Below are 22,449 nucleotides of genomic sequence, written 5' to 3'. Positions count from 1 at the left end.
GGGCGAGATATCCATGCTTTGGGGCGAGATATCCACGCCGTGGGGCGAGATATCCACGCTTTGGGGGCGAGCTATCCACGGCTTCGAAATTCCGGGGCGACCGTTCTTCACTTTTCGCGGGGGAGAGTTGGAAAAGGGGCGAGCATAGGCTACCTGTTACGGGTACCGGATACTAAACGACTCGCCCCTTTACCAACTCGCTCCCGCGAAATGTTTTAATTACCTGTTACGGGTACCGGATACTAAACGACTCGCCCCTTTACGTTTGTTATTTACAGCTATAGGTAGTGGGGCGAGATGGAAAAGGGGCGACCGTACCTGTTACCCGGGTACCTACCCTAGGGGACACGGGGAGAACATGCAAACTCCACACAAAATGGAAAATAAATGGTGCATTTATAGCGCCTTTATCCAAGGTGCATTACAGTCACCCATATTCATACACCGATTGCGGCGGAAGTCATGCAAGGTAGGCTACCAACCAGCACATCAGGAGCAATTTAGGAGGAGCCGGGATTCGAACCGCCAACCCATGGATCATTGGATGACCTTCTCTACCTCCTGAGCCAGTCTCCCAAAGAGTAGCCCTTTCGCCAACACCGCCTCGGCTATGGGCACTGATGACGCCGATTGACCATTTGAAAATAGCCGATCTAGAAGCTCACAATGGGTCGCACCACGACGCATTGTGATGGCACATTCTCATTCTGCATAGTGAATAGGCCTACTTTCTACTTTTGGTACTTTAAGTACATTTTGATGCCAATACTTTTGTACTTTCATTCATGTACATTTTGAATTCCAGACTTTTTACCTGGTAGTAGTTTTACATTGCAGTATTGATACTTTTACTTAAGTAAAACAATTGAGTACTTTTTCCACCACTGGAAGCGAGAATGTTGGTGGCCTGTGCCTGAGCTTGAATTTTGGCTATTTTCTCAATTATTTTGCGCTTTTTTTCTTTTCTTACATAGAAAATAAACAGCCTATGTAGAGTAAAGCAATCATGAGGAATAAAAAGAAAATCCAATGCTCATTGGCTGCTGTGGGGTTCTAGAATTCAGCTACGCTGGTGGTGTGGTTGCCACATCTGGCTTTGGATGAAAGAGACTTCTGACTAAAACAAATTTAAATTTCAAATATCCTCTAACCTTTAAATGTGTTCTAGTCAGTGCTTTACGGCATATTCTTGAATAACAAAAAGCAAAGATATCTGTACATAAGAACATTTTATTGACTAGTCCGATTTCTTCCTGAACAAATCAATTTGCAAAGAAAATCGAAAATATATCGTGGCTGTCAAACTGTTACATTTCAGGAAATGTAACAGTTTGACCTACAGTATGATGAATCATGCACTTTGGAAATGTTTAACACATTTAAATACTTTTAATTAAATGTACAGAATATACATGTTTCTTTTTTCTTTCAAACTAAAGAGTAAAGAAAAGAAGGTTTGACATTAATCGATTCGATACACACAATGGGGAGGTGTATAAAAACACGTGTGCAACCAGCAATCGACTCCAATATGATCAACCGTTTGTGAGTTTGAAACATGAACCTCCATTGAGAAGATGAACAAATATGAGACAATTACTGCTATGACAGCTGTGAGATTGCATTTACATTCCTAATCTAATCTGGAACAAGTCGTCAAATCACAATCTCTTGACTATGCCTTGAACGTTTTCATTTTGCTCTAGAAAAGGATATTGTTGCCGTCTGGCAGAAACCTTGCATGTCCATATTTCAACTTTATATGTTTATTTATTATTATTGTTTTGTCAATTAATGCCCTACATCATCATACAATAGTGTCACAAGTAGGAAAAATTAAATACAAGCTCACAACATGCGTTGGAAGCTGGAGGATCGGGCATTTTTTACTTGAAAGTGACATTAAAAGTGGTTACGTGTATCTGTGGATGTCAAACATTTAACAATATTAACAAGAGCTTGGGACTAAATCATAAACATTATATCCATTGGAACAACTGCAGGTTATTTTTTCCTGAAAAGCACCGCTTATTTTTTTTTACATACAAGGTTTCCGCCTGGCAGTGACAATATTCTGTATTTCAAGGATGCTTTACTTTTTAAAATGTCACCGACACGAAAATAAAATAAAACAGTTTGGCTGGCGTCCACTGCCACAGATGGAAGGAATTAGGAGAGCCGCGGGGCGGGTGGGTGACAAGATGACTCAGTGACTTGTGACACTGGGGTGTAGAGGTTTGACCCGGACACGGCGGGACAATCCTAGTCTGAGTCCCTGTCCCGGAGACCTTCCTGGTACCGTCTGCGATGACCCGGGGCTTTTACCCACCTGACCTGAAGACATCACATAAGACAATAGACCTTTGTTGATCCCCATGGGGAAATTCAAGTATCGATACTGTGTTTCAATAGGAAATCCAACACTTTCTAAAACACTTCTACATGCTACCACAATTGAATGAGATGAGTTGTGTGGAAAGCAAAAAGGGTCATATTTCACCTCACGTCCGCTGGCCAACCAAGTGTTATAGGCACAGTCTATGTTCATGGGTTAATTTGGTTAGGTGAGCATTCAGATGTTTTACTGTGCACTCAGTTTGTGAAGTGTCCTGTTTTACAGCTGCTATGTGAAAACCTGATTTCTGCATATTGTAGCAGTAAAGCTGTAAAGATGTATTTAATCAAGTATTAAGGTTTTGTTTTTGAGTACTGAACCTTCTCAAAAGGTTCACAACCGGTAGGCTAGGTCTATACCATTTATTTATTTTGGTTTACAACATTTAATCCAATGTCGACATTTATGTCTGAACTGAAGGAGAGTGATCTCTCTCACACACACACCACTCAAATTGTGGCCAATGCAGATTCACACCTGCAGTGGTTTTCAACCAGTGGTCCTTGAGAGGATTGTTAAACATCTGAATTACTTAATTTGCAAGAAGTCTACACAATTTGAAAATGTATAAGAATTGTCATCTTGCCCGTTATCACTCCTAAATACAGCATAGAATTGTGGGGGGAAAAAAAAATCTTTGGTGGTCCGTGGCTAAAATGCTGAATATATAGTGGGCCTATATATAGTGGTTGAAAACCACTGCTCTATTGCATACAATTAGTTTTTTGAGATAACTGCCTTAATTACATTTACCTCAGTGTCCCTATTCTGTGGCAAACATTTGGCAGAAATAGCAGCTCTACAAGCTCACGAGTCTGTAGATAGGCTATTTTCATCGAAGAGATATTATATGGTGTACTGTAGACTACAGGGAAAAAGGAGGGGCTTAACAGTGGTGTCATGGTGCTTTTTTTTCTGGTACCACGGAACGTCACACACACGCTACCGCGCGTGCATGTGCGCATCGCGGCATGCACACAGAACAGCTGCATAGCCTAAGCCTATTTTGTTAAATAGTGTATGAGAGTTTTAGACACACAAACACGAAAGTAGACTTAAAACAGTCAGACAAACTTCTTTACTGCACAGTGCACACTAGCGACACTAAAAAGTTTGCTTTGGACGAATGAATCTGTTCTTTGATGGAGCCACTGTGTTCTACGAGCATGACACCACTGGGGCTGAATATAAGTAAGTGTATAATCCGTCAAGTCATACCTGGAGGAGTCCACTTTGGTACTCTGCTGCCACCTGCTGGGCTGAGAGGGTGAGATGCAGGTGTGTTGCCAGAGATGGCAGGCCTTTTGGAAGTGGATGGAGTCTTTGTCGGGGGAGGACTTCTGTCTGGTTGTGAGATCTTTGTCGGGGGAGGACTTCTGTCTGGTTGTGAGATCTTTGTCGGGGGAGGACTTCTGCCTGGTTGTGAGATTGCTGTGGGACAGATTGACCAATAACCATTAAAAAATGAATGGTATTGGGTATTCTTAACCACGGGGTAAAGCGAGTACTCTGAAAACGGGTATAATGGCTGGCTACTGCATAACTGGGTAGGGCATGTATTCCCAATTGCATCGTTCCACGTGCATTGTTCTTGACTTGTGTGGTGGTTATAAAATTATATACGGTAATCAATGAGTTTACAATTACAATTTAGGCATTTAGCAGACGCTCTTAATCCAGAGCGACTTACATTAAGCAGTATAAAAAGTAGTTATCATGAAACAAGCGTAAGCTAAGAACGTAACAGTGGAGTATCTATATCATGAAACTATATATGTAAACTATACATACTATACTATATTATACATTATACATGTGTACTATAAAGTGCTATGCCTACATAAAATGCAATTCTAGTGCCGTCTACGTAACATGCTATAAGTCTGTTAAAAATGCTATCTAAGTCTACATAAAGTGCTACCTAAGGGGCTAGGGCAAGTGCTACGGGCCATGGTGGAGTCTGAAAAGGTGGGTTTTCAGACTACGGCGGAAGATTTTAGTGAAGGTACTTCCAGCGTCCCTGCATTGTCTGATCTGAGTGCGCAGGAGGGTTTGTAGGGTACGATCATACCTGTAAGATATGGGGGAGCCATGCCTTTGGTTGCTTTGAATGCCAGCATCAGAGTTTTGTATTCTGTGCGGGCGGCGACCGGGAGCCAATGGAGGGAGCAGAGAAGGGGGGAGACGTGTGAGGATTTTGGCTGGTTGAAGACCAAGCGAGCTGCGGCATTTTGGATCAGTTGGAGGGGCTTAAGTGCACATGCCGGTAGGCCAGTAAGGAGGGAGTTACAATAGTCAAGTTTTGACAAGACTGTTGTCTGGATTAGGAGCTGGGCTGACTCCTGGGTGAGGAACGGTCTAATTCGTCGTATGTTATGTTATGAGTGTAAACCTACAGGATCGAGTGACAGCTGTGATGTGTGTTTTGAACGAGAGCTGACTGTCCAGGACAACACAAATGAGTTTGATTAACTGTTGCAGCCCTAAAAAAAACTACAGCATATAAACTAAATATCAAAGACAGACCTGCTGTATGTGATTTGGCGGTTTTGGAGGGTTGTTTTTCTTTCTTAGAGACAAGGGTCTTGGGGGGAGCTTGGGTCTTCTTTATTATTATTACTATTTTTTTGTCCTTCTTGCTGGTTTTGTTGATTTTCTTCACAGTGAACTCCTCATCCTCACTTTCGGGTGCGTCGCTGAAATCGTCGTCGCTGTCTGTATCTGAACATAAAGTCAGTGTTACGTTATCACACGAAAGCAGAGAAACAATGCAGATTAGATCATCAAACCCTGTACACAAGACACTGCCCCCGCTGCCACCTTTAGATCTCCATATATGGAGCTGACCTGTTCTGACATTCCATGTGTTGATCTGACCTCATCAAACCCTGTACACTCAAGACATACTGGCCATATGGGTATGGCCAGTACAGAATTAATTCCATATGTTGATCTGACCCCCCCATGCCAAAGCTCCAGCGCTCGCCCAGCAGTCTGCCCAGGCGGATATGTTGATCTGACCCCCCATTGCAAAGCGCTCGCCTCGGACCCACTGCCCTAACCTGGTGTCATTTTGGGCAGATAGTCCTCATCGTCTTCCTTCGACTTGGCCCTGTGCGGCTCTTGTGCACTGCAGGCAGCCTTCCTCTGTCTGGATGGGGAGCAGTGTGAACCCTGCTCTGCTGTGATCTGTTCCAGACCTGCAGGAGAAAGGGTATTCTATCAACACTTGTGATCCTTCTTCATTCTGTTCTTAAATTGTTCTATTATGCGATGTGGATGAGTGGTTTTCTACTTTTTGTGCCCAAGGCACATCAGACCCACCTGGCACACCTGTATTCATGATTGTTTTTTTTGTATTCATGATAATACACTTGTATTCATGTCAAAAAATACCCTATCTACAAGCTCGTCACAACACGTTGTGAGCTTGTAGATTTGCTATTTCTTTTTAAACAATTTTCAACTTCTCTTCCTATAATTGGTCCTCACTAATGATCATGATAAAATACAGCAATTTTTTTCTACTCAATCTGTGTCTCATAGGAGGGCTGTTGGCAGTTCAGAAACCCGTCCACCAGTGACATCATCGATGGGGATTCCAAGCCAATAGAAACTACAGGCTTTCTTTTCCTGAAAAGTTGCAATGCAAAAATGGAAGCCATCGTTCTCACGATAATACAAATCTAAATAGATTTTAAAACAAATCTTGTTTTAAAAAGAATCTGCCTAACGATGATGTCACTGGTGGACGGATGTCTGAACTGCCCACAGCCCTCCTATGAGACACAGACTGAGTTAGGAAAAAATTTTGGTGTTTTATCATGAACATTAGTGAGGACCAATTATATGAAGAGATGTTGAAAAGTGGTGAAGTGGTCCTTTAAGTTATCATTGTTACGGGTGAAATGACGCGTTACTACTTGATGGCCTTCCAGATTTTTTTACTTCAGTCACTCTTTCTGCAATTTCTGAATCTTAGCAGCACCCCCATTATCTAAATTCAACATTTTGGTTAGAACATATTGACACAAAAACAATATGTCAATATGTTCCAAATAAAATAGCATAAAAGCATTTCCATGGATTAAAGCAAAAATAAAATCTCATGACCAAACTGTTGTTAGGCCAAGTCCTACTCTGCAATTTGTGAAACTGCGTGAAAGGAACCCCTACACTTCACACTAGCGCTGTAGGGCCTTCGTCCTACTCCTCCCACCCAACACTCCCTGCTGACAGCCCTTCGTCCTACTCCTCCCACCCAACACTCCCTGCTGACAGCCCTTCGTCCTACTCCTCCCACCCAACACTCCCTGCTGACAGCCCGTAGGACTCCTCCCACCCAACACTCCCTGCTGACAGCCCGTAGGACTCCTCCCACCCAACACTCCCTGCTGACAGCCCGTAGGACTCCTCCCACCCAACACTCCCTGCTGACAGCCCTTCGTCCTACTCCTCCCACCCAACACTCCCTGCTGACAGCCCGTAGGACTCCTCCCACCCAACACTCCCTGCTGACAGCCCGTAGGACTTCTCCCACCCAACACTCCCTGCTGACAGCCCGTAGGACTCCTCCCACCCAACACTCCCTGCTGACAGCCCTTCGTCCTACTCCTCCCACCCAACACTCCCTGCTGACAGCCCTTCTTCCTACTCCTCCCACCCAACACTCCCTGCTGACAGCCCTTCTTCCTACTCCTCCCACCCAACACTCCCTGCTGACAGCCCGTAGGAGTATGTTCCTACTCCTCCCACCCAACACATCCTGCTGACAGCCCGTAGGAGTATGTTCCTACTCCTCCCACCCAACACTCCCTGCTGACAGCCCGTAGGAGTAGCCCGTAGGAGTATGTGGCAATGACCCGCCCGGCTTCTCTCCCGTAGGAGTAGCCCGTAGGAGTATGTGGCAATGACCCGCCCGGCTTCTCTCCCGTAGAAGTAGCCCGTAGGAGTATGTGGCAATGACCCGCCCGGCTTCTCTCCCGTAGGAGTAGCCTGTAGGAGTATGTGGCAATGACCCGCCCGGCTTCTCTCCCGCAAGCACAGGCCAATTCTGTTCGCAAAACTTTCCACTTCACTTTCTATCACATACCCCATTTGAGAAACACAGATCTAAGCCCCGTTTTATATTTGAAAATTGCCAATCTACAAGTCCACAATGTGTTGCATATCAAGGTAAATGGTCAAAGTATAATATTTAATTTTGTCCAACCATAGCATAAAGGATAGGTGCTGGTAAAAAACAAAATACCCAAAACAGCGATGTTCACACTGCAGTTGGAAATGTGCTGCAAGGATGGAGGGACATTCTCATCGTCTTGCGTTGGACACTCTTCGACATCTTCCAAAGAAAGGAAATATGCAACAATCACACACGGTTATCGGTGTCAACAAAATGTAATCAGGTGTGTTTTGCTGACCACTGCACCTGTGGCGTTGGGAGACTGATCCTCTTTCCCATCTGAAGAATGCAGCAAGGAGAGCGTGAGGGCAGCTTCTAGATCCCGTTTTAACACCTTCTCAACCAATGGCTTTCTTTAAACCAAAAGGACAGAATTTCAGCTGAAGTTCAGGCTTATTTCAAGTAGGCCTGCAACAATCAATAATTTTCTTAGTGATTGTTAAGTGTTAAGTTAAGTTATTTAATATCAACAAACTGGCATTTCTTTTATATAATAGACTGACTTGGTCTGCCACCAAACACAGGTATAGTGCAAAATTTGTGATATCAGATCTACAAGCTTACATGTGAGTTTGTATGTTTACACGTGGTGGCTACTGTCACATGTACAGTATGCTAATTAGAGCAGGAACTGTGATCAACCTTGCATGCTACAGGCCAGTGATTAAACTGATGTTACAACAGGCTCACTTTGTTTTCAACATCAAGTGTCCTCATAAAAGCTTGTGACTCTGACTGTGACTGTTCAGTACAGAAGATGAGAAGATGACTGGACACACATTCGAGAGAATGGGCAATATCGATATATTGCACTGATATAATCATCCATCAATCATCATCTGGTATTTTGGTTGTAATTAATTAATACGATAAGAGTTGTCTTTTCCTAGTTTGAACACTTGAGCCTTATTTTATACTTTCAAATATTTGCAAAATACACAAGCTCACAAGGCGTTGCATGTAACAATAAGAAGAAAATCTAAATAAATAAATAAAAGGTACAGTGTATAAGATTACAAAACCTGACAATGTGACACTGTAATATGGATGCCTCTGCGTATGTTCCTCCTATACAGCATAAAACATTTATAATAAAAGCATTTTGTTGGCAAACATCTTATCTCCATATTTTAACTTTTTGTGTGTTCTATAAATCAATGCCCTACTTGATCATACTGCAGCATCACAAAACTATCAAAAGTATCAGATCCACAAGCGACGCGTGTCAAGCTGGTAGATCTGTTAATTTTGTATTTGAATCCTGGAAAGTAACAGTTTTGGACATATGAGGTTTCCACCGGACAGAGATGGTTTAATAAAACACAGACATGCAGTAAATAAACCCTCCTCATTCATTGCACATGATGCATTATGTATTCCCCACCTGTCTTGGCTGCTTATTTTGGACTGTGAATCACTGTCTTCTTGACTAGAGTACTTGCTTGATGATTTCATCTTCTGTTGTTTCAGTTCCTCTCTGGCTTTTTTGCGTGGGGGAGCTTTCGTGCTGGAAAAGTCATCTAATTCAAATGAGAAGAAAGAAACAACTCTGATGATGAGGATTAACTTGGTGGTTCTCAAACTTTTTAATTTCCTGGACACACAGTTTGGTATGAATTAGGCCACACATAACAGTCAGAGTTACAGACCAATAGGGTTCCATTTGTACACGGTTGCCGTTTGTGCTCTGTGTTGTTGACTGTGAAGACGAATATCCTTCGGGACAATAGAGCACCGAAGTCCTGACGTCACTGTCAGTAGAGGGCGTCAGTCCACAGGTTCATGTACTTTTTATTTGCATTGTAATCTCCATAGGGGGATTTTAGATCGCCTCATATAAGAACTGTGTTTGAAAAATAAACCGATCACCCCGGCCTTTTCACTCATATGGATATGAAGCATCGACTGAAGGTGGAAATGTACAAATATACCCAAAGAGTAACAAAATAAGCGTTAGAAACGAGTCAAACAACCCAGAGACTACATTTCCGGGTAGGCGGGTGACTGCATCTGCCCGTCACACAACAGAAACTGAATGTCAATTACGTTTATTTTATTGATATTTAATGTTTCGTGGTTAGTACGAGTCGAGTCACCACCAGCTGAGCTTACGTCAATGAGGAATCTCAGGAACGCAATGTGTTGACAGCTGGGCGTGACGTATATTAGCAGCGACATTGCCTTCATATGTAGTTTCAAGGCTTTTGCGGCCACATTAATTCCATTTTCTTCATTAACGACGCACAGTCACTCCCCTGACAGAAAGGCCGGGGTGGTCGGTTTATTTTTCAAACACAGTTCTTATATAAAGCGACCTAAAATCGCCCTATGGAGATTTCAATGCAAATAAAAAAATACATGAACCTGTGTGTTGGTGCCCTCTACTGAAAGTGACGTCAGACTTCGGTGCTCTATAAAGATTATTATTATAACAATCATTTAGCTGTGGGCACCTGGAACCACCTCTAACTCAGGGACCCCTCAGGGACCCCCAACCCCCACTTTTAGAGCCAGTGGTTTAACTCTCCACCATGAAGAATGGTGGTGGGGCCTGGGCCGTGGCTCAGCGCCCCAGGCACCTTGGCCGGTAGTCTGAATCTGGCAGTGTGCAGCGGGTTCAACTCCCGATCCCGATGGCCTTTACTGCATGTCACTCCCCCATTTCCTGTAAGCCTACCATCTGTCCCTCAATAAATAATAATGGTGGTGGAGCCATTCTGAATAAGCAGCAAACTAGATTGCAGAAATGAATGTTAACATGAAGCACTCAATTTAAGATGAACTTTTAAACCTACATTGAATCGATGCTCTATATGTCTATGGTATGTACTGTATCTATGTTACAGCCCACATCCCCTAGACCTGACAGGCTGCGTCACCTGAATTGAAACAAATATAAGTCAAGAGAATAGTCTTGAATAGTACTGTTCAAGCTTGGTCATCATTACATCTTTCCGCATTGGCTGGATGTCAAATAAGCCTTTTACTTTCAAGTTTGCTTTGTGTTCTATACCTCATTTTGGAAAAGCTCACACATGTTCTCCAAGTAGACATTATTGAATATGTTATTCTTGTGATAGGGGAGGAATACACTGAAAGCATACAACTTTGGAATCCAAGTGATGCGCTCAAAGGGTAAAATCATGTTCATTATCACTACATAACCAGGATCATGGTTATTAACTTATTGATATGGTTGTTTCGATCTATCATTTGTGTTAGGCTAAGGCCATTATTCCTTTTGCGGGTGTAACATTAAGTGTGTATGCATATTCCTGTATGAATTGAAAATGAATAAATGAATGCATTGAAATTAAATATGCATGAAACAAAACTCACCATCGTCATCGCCAAAGTCTTGGGAATCACAATAGTTGACCATCTTTGTTTTCCTGTTGGAAAACTAAAGTTATAGGGACCATGTATCTTAAGGGGAAATAACCCCTTTGTGAGCTTGCACGGCTGTTATTTCCCCAAGCATGAATTAAGTCATTAATTAATGTACCAGTACAACGACGACATACATACAGCTACTTTAATGAACAGCCCCTTTCGGGAACATTGTTTACCTTTTCTGTATTTAGTTAGTCTCCCCAAATACAGAAAATACAGAAAAGGTAAACAAGGGTGCCGAAAGGGGCTAAACTTAAAGTGTATTTCTCACGTTAAGCCTTTTATAGCTTTTATGTAACTTTAAGAATAGCTGTGGTTACAATTCAATCCGATTCAAAAGGTAAACATATGTTTACATTGCCAAAGTGGAACAATACAATCAAAACAAAATGAAAGTCAGTTACAAACCTCGGTGGTCGATCCATAGTGATAATGCTAATGCTATTGTTATTGTTCTTGTTCGAGTTAACGGCGAGTTACAATCACATTCACTCCGTGTCGACGGGTAGCAGTGACGGTGTAACGTAAAGTGAGACTGAAACTAAACTAAATATAACTAGTTCGTTAGTTTGTTTGAAACCACGTTAAAATAAACAACTCGTCTGAACTATTTCAACCAGCCCGCCCGAACACTGTGACGCTTTGTTGACCCATCTGACGATTCACCGCACGTGATTTGACGGTTAAAGAATAAAATGTCAACAGTATCCTTTGTTAAAATAATATATCTATTTTAAACTTTTTGCGAATAAATATTCTGACCTGTCAAATGTATTTGGGTTTTTTCAGCTGCAGCTGAATGTTTTATTATTTTCCGGAAGAGAAACGTGTCGAATCTGCTAAAGCAAACAAGCTGCATTTTCAGGCGAACGTCTCTGACCGTTACAGACCTGGGGATCAGATTGTATCACTTTAAAAGCTGTAATTGAACTGTATACAAATGACGGAGGCCACGGTGGTGTAGTCTAATGCATGCTACAATTACCGTATTAATGTCTTTAAGTTTAAATATGGCTCTTGTCTAGTCTATAGTAGCCGCGGCGCAGAGGCCTAAACATCGGTCTTCTTCAACAGGGAGTCAGCGACCCCCAGTGGCTTCTCAGAGTTACTTTAGGGGCCCACCAAAACAAAACCAAAAAACATTTACTTTACAATTTACATAACACTACTGGTCTGGTCAAACAAATCTTTGAAAGCATTAGCTGCAGTGTCACCAGAGAACCTTCTACTTCACTAGTAGGAAAGAGGAGAGTCACGCACACCGTCTTGACAATACAAAACCTTTATTCATACATTATTGCAACATTTCGGTCAGTCGGACCTTCATCAAGCATCACTTCTACTCCACTAGTACAATTATCTTAAAACTTACAACATGATACATACGTAGTACAACCCACGTTCAACCCAGATTCGGCTCAAACAAGGTATTAAGTTAATTTCGCTCCTATGTCACTAAATGTGGAACACCCTAACAGCAGCCATTAAGAAATGGCTGTGAATCCCTACTCCTTCAAAACCGCTCACAAATAATAATAATAATAATAACTTGTAATAATAATAATAATAACAAAGAGCACCTAATATGGACGGCTGCAATTTGAAACTGGCCCCTGTAAAAAATTTCAAAGTCCCCCCCCCCCCCCTTTTCCCCCATACTGTACATGTTTTTCCCTTTTTTACTTTCTTTAACTGTATATTATGATTATTTCCTCTTTTTTTCTTCTCCTTCATAGAAGTGTATATTTGTACGTCTTTAAATGTCCTGATGAACTGAAAATGAAGGACCCGGAAAAGCACTAAGACAAGTCTTAGTGCTTTTCTGGTTTCATCCTCGTAGCAGTTTTTCTATTGACTTGTGCTTTTCGTGTGTATGTAGGCTATACCCATTGTACATACTGTGAATAAAATGTTCAATCAATCAAACATGAACCACTTTAGCCCTATTTTATACATAGGTTATTTGAAAATAGCCGATCTACAAGCTCACAACATGTCACGCTGCAACGCGTGAGCTTGTAGATCTGATATTTTCAAACATTTTAATACTTTTACTTTTGGTACTTTAAGTATATTTCAATGTCAATACTTTTGTTATTTTACTCAAGTAACATTTGAACACAGGCCCTTTACTTTTATATTGTGGCATTGGTACTTTTACTTAAAATATCTGAGCACTTTCTCCTTCCTCCACCACTGGATGGGAGGTTGGTGAAGGAAGGCCTTGCAGGTAACTAGGTAGTGAGGAGTATTTTTGAAATTCTTTACTTGACCGGAAGCCAGTGGCGGTCCTGGTGAGGAAAGGCTTAAAAAGAAAAAAAGAATATAAACAAAATAACTAAAAAGAAGCACAGGATGGCAGACATCCACTCTGCAGCAGCAGCCGTTCATTACCTGCAAACAGACGAACAAGAGACAGACTATGATTTTATAGCCTGGGCACAGTGGGCAGCATTCCTTTTCGGGTTTTTTGTAGTCATCAGGCAGGAATCATCAATCTGGAACTTCCTTTTCCCTCAAACCGATTTTTCTCAATAAAAGCCGCAGGCTACCAGAGCTTTTATTGTTATTCTTCCGGTTTGAGGGAAAGGAAGTTCCATATGATGGTTCCTGCCTGATGACTACAAAACAATGACTACAACATAACGTAACGATATCATCCGCTCGAGACCGGTTCACACAGCAATTTTGCAACACAGACCAGGCTTTCCTCCGAGGTGGAAAGCCTGGTGACCGAGGTTAATGATTTTATAATCTATATTCTAATAGACCTCAGTTTGGTCCAGAATAATTCTATTTAACACATTTGACAAGAAAATGATGAGACCATGAAATATGCTACTGAGTGGCAGCAGTGATAAGTTCGTCTAAGCTATGATGACTAAAACTAAGACTAAATATAACAATTTATAATATAAATATACCAGACAATTTCGTCAAATAAAAACTAGACTAAATGTTAGGGAGGGACTAGAAGATATCTAGTAGAACTAAAATACATTTTATGCTTGGTTGCGCTCAGGTATTTTGATAATAGCAGATCTACAAGCTCACAACACTTCGACACGTTGTGAGCTTGTTGATTGGCTATTTTCAGCATGCAACAAAAATCAACTGTAGATTTAGTTGACTAAAATTGTAGGATATTTAGTCGAATAAAACTAGACTAAAACGAAAGCAATTCCGATTATGCAAAAAGCCAAAGAAATATCTTTAAAAAGAAACCACTGGAGTCCACAGTCAAGTAGGATTCAATACGTATGATGTCGCTTCAAATCTATATGGGGTTCATAAAATCACCTTTCTACATATCTTATACTGACCGAGTTCATCCATTCTGTGACATCAGAGACACGTGTGAAGACAGTGGGCTTCTTAGGGACATTGCAGCCCTCGCTGGACACAAAGCTGGCAACGCCAAGGACGTGGTAGTGTGTGCCATTCACTTCACAGTTCAGAGGGCCACCAGAGTCACCCTAGGCAGACAGAAAGAGAAAGTGTCTAAAGTCAAAGTCGTACGATTAGTCACACACGTTACCGCAGTGAAATTTGTTCTCTGCATTTGACCCATTTCTTGGAGCGGTGAGCCACAGCGTGCCTCGCGCTCGGGAATCATTAGATGATTTTACCCCCAATCCAACCCATTGGAGTAACAAGCAGGGAGGCATGGCCCTTTTTGAAACCGCCTCCTCGCCAGTCGCCCTACACACTTGCCCTCGATATGCACGTTCACGTGAGGCTGCGCCCTATTAAGTGCCGTCCGAAACCAAGCAGCCTTGAGTGGAAGTGGCTTATAAGGCCCTCAAGAGCGAGTCTGTGCCGATCTAGACTTGATTGCCTTGTGCAGCCCTGATCTATGTCCGCATGGAAACCGCGACCTACAAATGTAAGTACCACCACAAATAATTGATAAATAAACTGTTCCTAAACAATCTTCATCTGATGCAGAATAGACAACGCTCTAACTGACACAAGGGCTCTTTATTTACCCCACCGTGAAAAACTATAAATGAAACCACACAAACAAAACACCGTTTAACATGATTTATAAACACCATGGATGTATATGAAATGTCCTTTTTGACAGTCACGCTGTAATTCCTTTTAAATGTCCATATTAATGAAATCCACATGTCACACAAACATATACACGATGCAATGCAATATAACGAACCCCGACCTCCCAGTTTCAGGGCAGACACTCTAACCACAAGGCAACTGTCTGGTCTATAAGGACCCAGTGACTGATACATAAACAGCATGTGATTACATGCCGTTTCATACTTTCATATACGTTTCAAGATTTTAAACGTTATATTATTATATACATCATTCTAAAGCTCCCCCCACCTATTGGCTATGAATATGGTAAATATTGATAAATTATTAAAGGACCACTTCACCGCTTTTCAACCTATCTAATAGGTCGTCACTAATAATCATGATAAAATTGCACGGTTGTTTTCTTAGGAGGGCTGTGGGCAGTTTAGAAACCGTCCTCCAGTGACATCATCATTAGGCATATTTTTTTTTAAACAAGATTTTTTTACAAAAATGTTTAGATTTTCATTATCGTGAGAACGATGGCTTCCATTTTCACATTGCAACTTTTCAGGACTAGAAAGCCTACAGTTTCTATTAGCTTGTATTCCCCATCGATGATGTCACTGGAGGACGGTTTCTGAACTGCCCACAGCCCTCCTATGAGACACAGACCGAGTAGAAAAGAATTGCGCCATTTTTTCACGATTATTTGTGAGGACCTATTATATGAAGATAGCTTGAAAAGTGGTGAAGTGCCTCACAGCTAGAAGGTCCTGGGTTCGATTCCCGCTGGGGACGCTGTGGGCGCTGGGGGCGTGTTCCCTCCTCCGCGTCATCAGTGCCCATACCCGAGGTGGGGTTGGCGAAAGGGCCTTTCTGTGAGGAGTTTGCATGTTTTCCCCCCGTGTACCCTAGGGTATACCCTCACAAAAACATGCAGTAATCCTGGTCTCTAAAACTACCTCCCCCTGGCCAGCCGGGGCGCCTGATGGAGGGGAAAGGAACTGGTCGGAATAACGTGTTCTTTCCATGCGCTACGTCCGGCCAGGGAAATCCCCCCCTGTCAGGTGAAAAGAAGCAGCTTGGACTCCTCCTGCATAGAAGGAGGCATGAGGTCAGTCCGCTGCCCCCCCAGGTTGGCAGAGGAAGTGTAGCGATAATTGGCACTGGGTGAAAAAACTGGGTTGCAAAATCGTGGGATAAAATTGAAAGAAAAAAATAAAAGTGGTGAAGTGGTCCTTTAATGATTTTTGTTATTATTAATGATAAATAAATAATTCCAACTGACTGCAGGATGAATGAACTGCTGCGGCCATAAATCAAGTGATGATAGTTTCTTATGTCCAGCGCACTCACATTACAGCCAGCCTCATTACCACCTCCTGCACAGATCATGGCGGCCGTTACAGCTGGTCCCCACCAGTCATCTCTGGTACAGGTCCGGTGGTCTACCAGAGGGAGATGGACTTGCTTCAGTTGGGCAGACGGGTGTCCATTAGCTGTGAAAGGAAAAGGGAAAATGCTTCAAAAAGCTGAAGCCGATTCTACAAATTATGCCTTCTAAATCAGTAGTTCACACACTTTCATGATTTCTAAAAAGTCATGAAAATAGCAAGCTCGCAGCAGTCACATTGTGACCTTGTAGATTGTCTATTTTTGGTATTATTTGAAGATTTCTGAAATTGAAGGTCTGTGGGATTTATAAATATTTAACCAATGAAGGGTTGTGATTCACAACAGCTTGTGACTAAATAACAACTACATTGGATCAATTTTGTTCCATTCCCTGAAAAGTTACGTTTTTTTACATAGGCCTACAAGGTTTCCATCCAACAACGACTACCGGTATGTAATATCCCAACTCACTGGAAGTACGCCCCCATCCGGTGATGAAGCAGGTGGTGTTGTGTGTCAGAATGTGTCCAGAAGGTGGTAGGTAAGCTAGCTGGACATAATGGTTCAGGCTGACATCAGAGTGGAGGCGCAGCAGGGCAATGTCATATCTAAGAGAAACTTAAGCACATGCAGTGTAGGTGTTGTGTTGATAAAGACCACAGACTACACTGTAGTCTGTGGTCTTTATCAACTTTAATAGTCCAGCCGACAGCTGACAGTATACTGTAGTCACTACAGTATACTGTAGTCACTACAGTATACTGTCAGCTGTCGGCTGGACTATTAAAGTCTGATTTATACTTATAATACAAACCAAGCCATATACTGTACTTTGACAGCATCTCAACCCATTATTTAATTTTAAATTTCTTTTAGATGTTTCTTGTTCAAAATAAAACAATAGGCTACATTATCAAAATGTAACCAATACACCTTGACACAATCTTCCAGGGCAACCAGCACAATATACTGTAGGCTACTGTGTGTGTCAGTGAAAACATATTTACTTTGAATGTCTAGGGGTCTTCTTGAAATCTATGATAAATAGTATGATGTTCCACCCACCCTCTGGCCGTCTTTCTCGTGGGATGGATGTGGACACCACTGACGTTCATAACCTGCTCCCTGCCACTGTCCCTGTTCAGATCATGCTCGCCAACAACCACACGCCATTCCCCGGACCTGAGTTGTTGCACACAAACAATTGACATAGATTTTGTTAACATCAAAACATGGATTCTCACTTTGTGTATTCTTTTCACTGTCCCTTATGTGTCATTCACATGCATTAAAATGCCCTAAAGGAAAGTAGGCATATGTACACAGTCACACATTATGATCAATGTGTTTTCCATGCTTATAAGCCAAACCTTAAATGTAATTCAAATCCATATGGCCAATAAAGTATACAGTTAGTTGTTACTTTTTCCACATACAGTGAATGCAGTATTTAAACTATGTTACCTCCAGTCCACACAGTGAGCCGCAGTCATGGCCCAGTTCAACCCGATCAGGGTTCCTCCACACACGTGGATGTATCTGCCAGTCCTCCTGTCCTGATACTGAAGCGAGATCTGAGACACAACACAAATACAGTGCTAGTGAAAGAAAGGTAATTTAAGCTTCATACTGTAGAGATAGATGTTCAGGCATTAGCAGAGTTGTGCTGTATGGCAACCACTAGTGGTCGTTGTGTTTACACATTATTGATTGTAAAACTATCAATAATGCAATGTAGAAATACTCTGTTACAAGTAAAAGTCCAGAATTCAAAATGTACTTGAGCAAAAGTATTGTTATCAAAATATACCTAAAGTAACAAAAGTAGAACGTACTCATTATGCAGAATGTTCTCAAATGTATAAAATGTATAAAAAAAAATCTTTAGAAATCTGATCTACAAGATCACAATGCGTCACATTGCGACACATTGTGAGCTTGTAGATCAGCTATTTCCAAATGGCTGAAATGAATATAGGGCTGAAGTGGGAAATGTATGTTTCTGTTTTGTAAATAATAATCAAAATCTACAAAGTAACTATTAACTCGCTAGGACAGATTCAACGACAACGACAGTGATACAGACACAGAGAAGGCTCCCTTGACTCAAATACACCAGAGTAGGGCCAAGTGTGGACAAGGACAGATGCATGCACACCGCACCAACAGTCTGGTGAGACGTAGGAGGACCCTAGCAGGCAGGAGGCAAACCATAGTCCTAAAGACCTCTCAGTTCCTGCAATCCTCCAAGAACACACAAGGCAGAGAGAGCCTCCTGTTGGCTCTGGCATAAGAGAAAGGACAATGGGCACATTGGGCAGGTCCACGGGGGAGTGCCCTGGGCGCGGCGGTTGCTGGGGTGTGGTCGGCGCTGGTTGGCTGCACCTGGCCGGCAGAACACTCCCTTCCCTGTTGGCCGGGTGTGGCTGCGGCCGGGGCACCCCTCCGTGGATTCGTCTATAGCTGGAAGCCTGGATGAGAGGGGCAGTGATTTGGCCAATCACCGCTCGACCCGCCAACTGGAGAGTGTAGTGGTTGAGAAAGTGTCTAAAGCCTTTGGATCCAACCTTCTTAGAGTGTTTCAACAATCTAAGAAGGTTGGATTCTCAGACTCAGATTGCTTTACACGTGACCTGACCATGGCAACATATCTTACACATATTTCTCTGTGTGTGTGTGTGTGTGTGTGTGTGTGTGTGTGTGTGTGTGTGTGTGTGTGTGTGTGTGTGTGTGTGTGTGTGTGTGTGTGTGTGTGCAAATGGAACCAGATTGCTAAAATGTTACCTGCCAGGGCCAAGCATTGGGTGCAGCCTCGTTGCCTCCCACAACAGCCTCCGCAGAAACGTCCTCCAGATAGTGAGGGTCAAGGTCAGCAGGCACTGAGGACGAGTCGTGGGGAAGACAAGAGTTTCCAAGTTGTGCCAAAAACTTCAGTTTCATTATTTAACGACTTAAACTCTATGTACTTTATTGAGGCAAGAGGCATGTGTCAGATCGCGTCAGATAATCCCCACATAGCCTGCCCTACAACAACTTCCGCGAACTGAATTCACTGTAGTAGCCGGGAGGAAAGTGAGGGCAAGAAAAACGGGCAAGCGTGTGTGTGTGTGTGTGTGTGTGTGTGTGTGTGTGTGTGTGTGTGTGTGTGTGTGTGTGTGTGTGTGTGTGTGTGTGTGTGTGTGTGTGTACATGTGCGTGGGTGTATGGGCCTGTACTGTAGGCTACATTATAACATTTCTTATATCACTGCTGTCAGGCAGAAACCTTTTATCTCCTTTTTTTTCGTAAATGATGTGTCACACAAAAGTAGCAAAAATAGCTCTCAACATTTTTTGGATGTGCGTGCACCTCTTGGACTATAATGAACCAATGAAAAGTATTAAGAAGAGCAGCGACGATATTGCTAGAAGTCCGGAAAAAAAGCAATGTACCATACTTGATAGACTCTAAGCCACCTTCTGCACTTGGTACAACAGCAGTTGGTGGTCCTGTAGTTGGAATGGCTGTCACTGGGGTGCAGCGCACACCAATATCTAGGCCTAGCCCCGCTAGGACAAAGACAAGTACATGGACTGAACCATCTGAATTGAACTGGACCTTGAAAACACACACACACACACACACACACACACACACACACACACACACACACACACACACACACACACACACATGTTGAAAATGATTTGAAAATAGACGATCTACAAGCTAATAAGATAAATGTTCTTGTTGGCTATTTTCAAAATATTTTTTTCCATACACATATGAAACAAGACATTCTGCATAATGAGTACTTTCTACTTTTGTTACTTTAAGTACACTAGACCGGTGCCCGGCTGTAAAGCACCGAGTCAGTAACGATGGAAGTTGGAGATCCATATACCCGTAGCCTGGCTCCAGCCCTGAATCGCTAGCCACGCCCATTAAGACTGAGTGTCAGGCTACAATACCCGTTGTACCTGTGTCAGAGTACCCGTTCCACCCATCAGTCTGTGTCCCTTTTATGCCCATATATGGAGATTTATGTATCTGTCTCTCTGTGTCCCTTTATTGCTATATATGGAGTTCTGGGTCAGGCATGCCCAAATATGGAGTGTTGTGATGTCAGGTCAGGTCAGCTCCATATATGGACCCTGGGACCCTGTCCAGAAACCGGGCAGAGGACTTTTGTGGCGGTTCTGGACAACCCTGGGTCCGACGACTTGACCGGGCACTGCACTCCCTGTGGGGGTGTGGAACGCATGTGTTGAATTTGGCGAACGGTTCTCGAGTTATGTGGATTACAGCCATACACACGTACAGAGAGAGACATATGGTGCATTTATAGATATCAATACTTTTATCATTTTACTCAAGTAGGCTACTTTTAGAATTCCAGGCTTTTACTTGTAACAGACTATTTCTAGATTGTGGTATTGATAGATTGTGGTATTGATACTTTTACTTAAGTAAAAAAATATTGAGTATAACCATGCAATGCTTTATAAAGCAATGCTTCAAAGATACAATGTTTCTAAGTGCAACCTTGCAGATTAGTTGCAGCACAAGGTCAGACTTGTCGGCTGAGAGAAATACACAAAGAGTGGTCACCAAAACACTGTGGGCCCAGGAGAGTATACTGGGCACCAGCCAGGTAGCACTTGTGAAATCAGGGCACAGGGAATACAGGGCATCAAAACAGAGAGAAGATTGGGCTGTGAGCACCATGAATACTGAAGTCTGGGTACCATGAATAAGTATACTTAAGTTAACATGCCCAGTACGTCTGCCCAAGAAGGAAAGAAACCTAAAGTGCCCAGTCATCTCCCCCAACCACCTCATGTGACTTTTCCCAAGTAGGCCTACTCACTTCTTCCAAATGTGGTGCCCACTGTCTTATAGAACAGTGGTTCTCAAACTTTTTCATGTCCAGGATCCCCAAATTGACACTAATTAGCCCGCAGACCACCATTTGAAGGGATGTGCCACAGTGTCAGGGAACCAAGAGAAGATGATTCTCAACCCGTTTAATTTCAAGGACCCCCCAGTTTGACATGCATTAGGCTACGGAACCATCTTTAATGGCATTTCTATCTCTGGGACCCCGAATTTATATTATAAAATCAATGTTAATTTAACTCTGAGAGTGTAGGGTCCATTTGGTTTCATGTGTACACTCTCAGAATTACAGACCCACAATGGTCCATTTGGTGCTATCATTTAGCTGGGGACCCCCTGGAACTGCCTCAAGGACCCCTGGGGGTCGCCGGACCCCACTTGGGAACCACTGTTCTAGAATCTAGAATTCGTAGAATCTTATGCTGCAGTCTGCCAGGCTCAGGCATAGACATATATACATAGACGCCCCTTCCGGCTCTGAGGCGTGTGTCAAAATTGAAGGCACTATTTTCCCGACATTCCTTGCGAAGAATAGCGGAAGCAAAGCGGAAGCTTGTCAGGCTTCCGCGTGCGTAACATAAGTCCCGGAAAAGACGCGCTGTGATTGGCCAGTAGTCACTTGAGTGACAGCGAGAGACATGGAGGAGTCACATGAGTGACGTCACTTGGGAAGCGACGCAGTCGCCTTCAGCAAATGCCTTCGGCACGCTAGTTTTTTATTCCTAGGGTGGCTCAGGTTTAGGAGCGCTCGTTTTACCGCTCCGCCACATCTTTTACTACCGCGGATTTTTTAATAGTTTTTGGATTAAGGTTGGTGAGGGGTACGTTAATAGTTTTTGGATTAAGGTTGGTGAGGGATGCGTTGCTCCCCTGCTTGCGGTTATGTTTAGGTTAGAGTTAGAGATAGGGTTAGTACTAGTCATAGAGTACTAGTAGGCATAAACACTTGTGTGCGGTCCAAAACACAGACCCAGCGCTTCCTACTCCACTGACAACCAATCACAGCGCTCCAAATTCCCTCCCATCATAGGAATAAAAAACTCGCCTTCGGCACTTCTAAATAATAAAGCTGCGGAGAACTGTTGCTTTGTGTTCACTCTTTAATGTTTTCTGTTAGTAATCTAATCCCCCTGGCTCTGATGTTGTATTGTTAATAACTTTG

At 42.7% G+C, this 22,449-nt stretch overlaps 2 protein-coding genes across 2 annotated transcripts; both read right to left on the bottom strand.

Annotated features, from left to right (window-relative positions):
- Window positions 1-1,210: 1,210 nt before the first annotated feature.
- Window positions 1,211-11,638, bottom strand: rad51ap1 (RAD51 associated protein 1). The gene is made up of 9 exons (XM_079494256.1): window positions 11,379-11,638; window positions 10,917-10,969; window positions 8,962-9,097; window positions 7,824-7,930; window positions 7,647-7,736; window positions 5,458-5,595; window positions 4,922-5,116; window positions 3,614-3,826; window positions 1,211-2,334 (listed from the first exon to the last, which is right to left on the bottom strand). The coding sequence occupies exons 1-9, from the start codon at window positions 11,393-11,395 to the stop codon at window positions 2,207-2,209; spliced, it is 1,077 nt and encodes a 358-aa protein (XP_079350382.1). The 5' UTR covers window positions 11,396-11,638; the 3' UTR covers window positions 1,211-2,206.
- A 1,042-nt stretch (window positions 11,639-12,680) lies between these two features.
- On the bottom strand, window positions 12,681-21,692 carry LOC306916120 (elastase-1-like). The gene is made up of 9 exons (XM_079493860.1): window positions 21,259-21,692; window positions 19,841-20,006; window positions 19,194-19,288; window positions 17,874-17,983; window positions 17,475-17,591; window positions 16,881-17,017; window positions 16,371-16,513; window positions 14,294-14,446; window positions 12,681-13,364 (listed from the first exon to the last, which is right to left on the bottom strand). The coding sequence occupies exons 1-9, from the start codon at window positions 21,358-21,360 to the stop codon at window positions 13,128-13,130; spliced, it is 1,260 nt and encodes a 419-aa protein (XP_079349986.1). The 5' UTR covers window positions 21,361-21,692; the 3' UTR covers window positions 12,681-13,127.
- Window positions 21,693-22,449: the final 757 nt, after the last annotated feature.

This window comes from Electrona antarctica (genome assembly GCF_951216825.1).
Source record: "Electrona antarctica genome assembly, chromosome: 23".
Taxonomy (NCBI): Eukaryota; Metazoa; Chordata; class Actinopteri; order Myctophiformes; family Myctophidae; genus Electrona; species Electrona antarctica.
The sequence above is the reverse complement of the archived record's forward strand: the minus strand, read 5'-3'. Positions and strand labels throughout refer to the sequence as shown.

Bases quoted from the DNA above. Each gene is read 5' to 3' on its own strand.
- LOC306916120 (XM_079493860.1), bottom strand. From the start codon at position 21,360: ATGGTGGTCTGCGGGCTAATTAGTGTCAATTTGGGGATCCTGGACATG. The intron at 20,007-21,258 runs GTGAGTAGGCCT...TGTGTTTTCAAG, and splicing joins GGGCACCACATTTGGAAGAA to GTCCAGTTCAATTCAGATGG. The intron at 17,592-17,873 runs GTAACATAGTTT...GCAACAACTCAG, and splicing joins GCTCACTGTGTGGACTGGAG to GTCCGGGGAATGGCGTGTGG.
- rad51ap1 (XM_079494256.1), bottom strand. The intron at 7,737-7,823 runs GTGCAGTGGTCA...TTTCTTTGGAAG, and splicing joins TCAGTCTCCCAACGCCACAG to ATGTCGAAGAGTGTCCAACG. The intron at 5,117-5,457 runs GTTAGGGCAGTG...CTTTATGTTCAG, and splicing joins TCTGCCCAAAATGACACCAG to ATACAGACAGCGACGACGAT.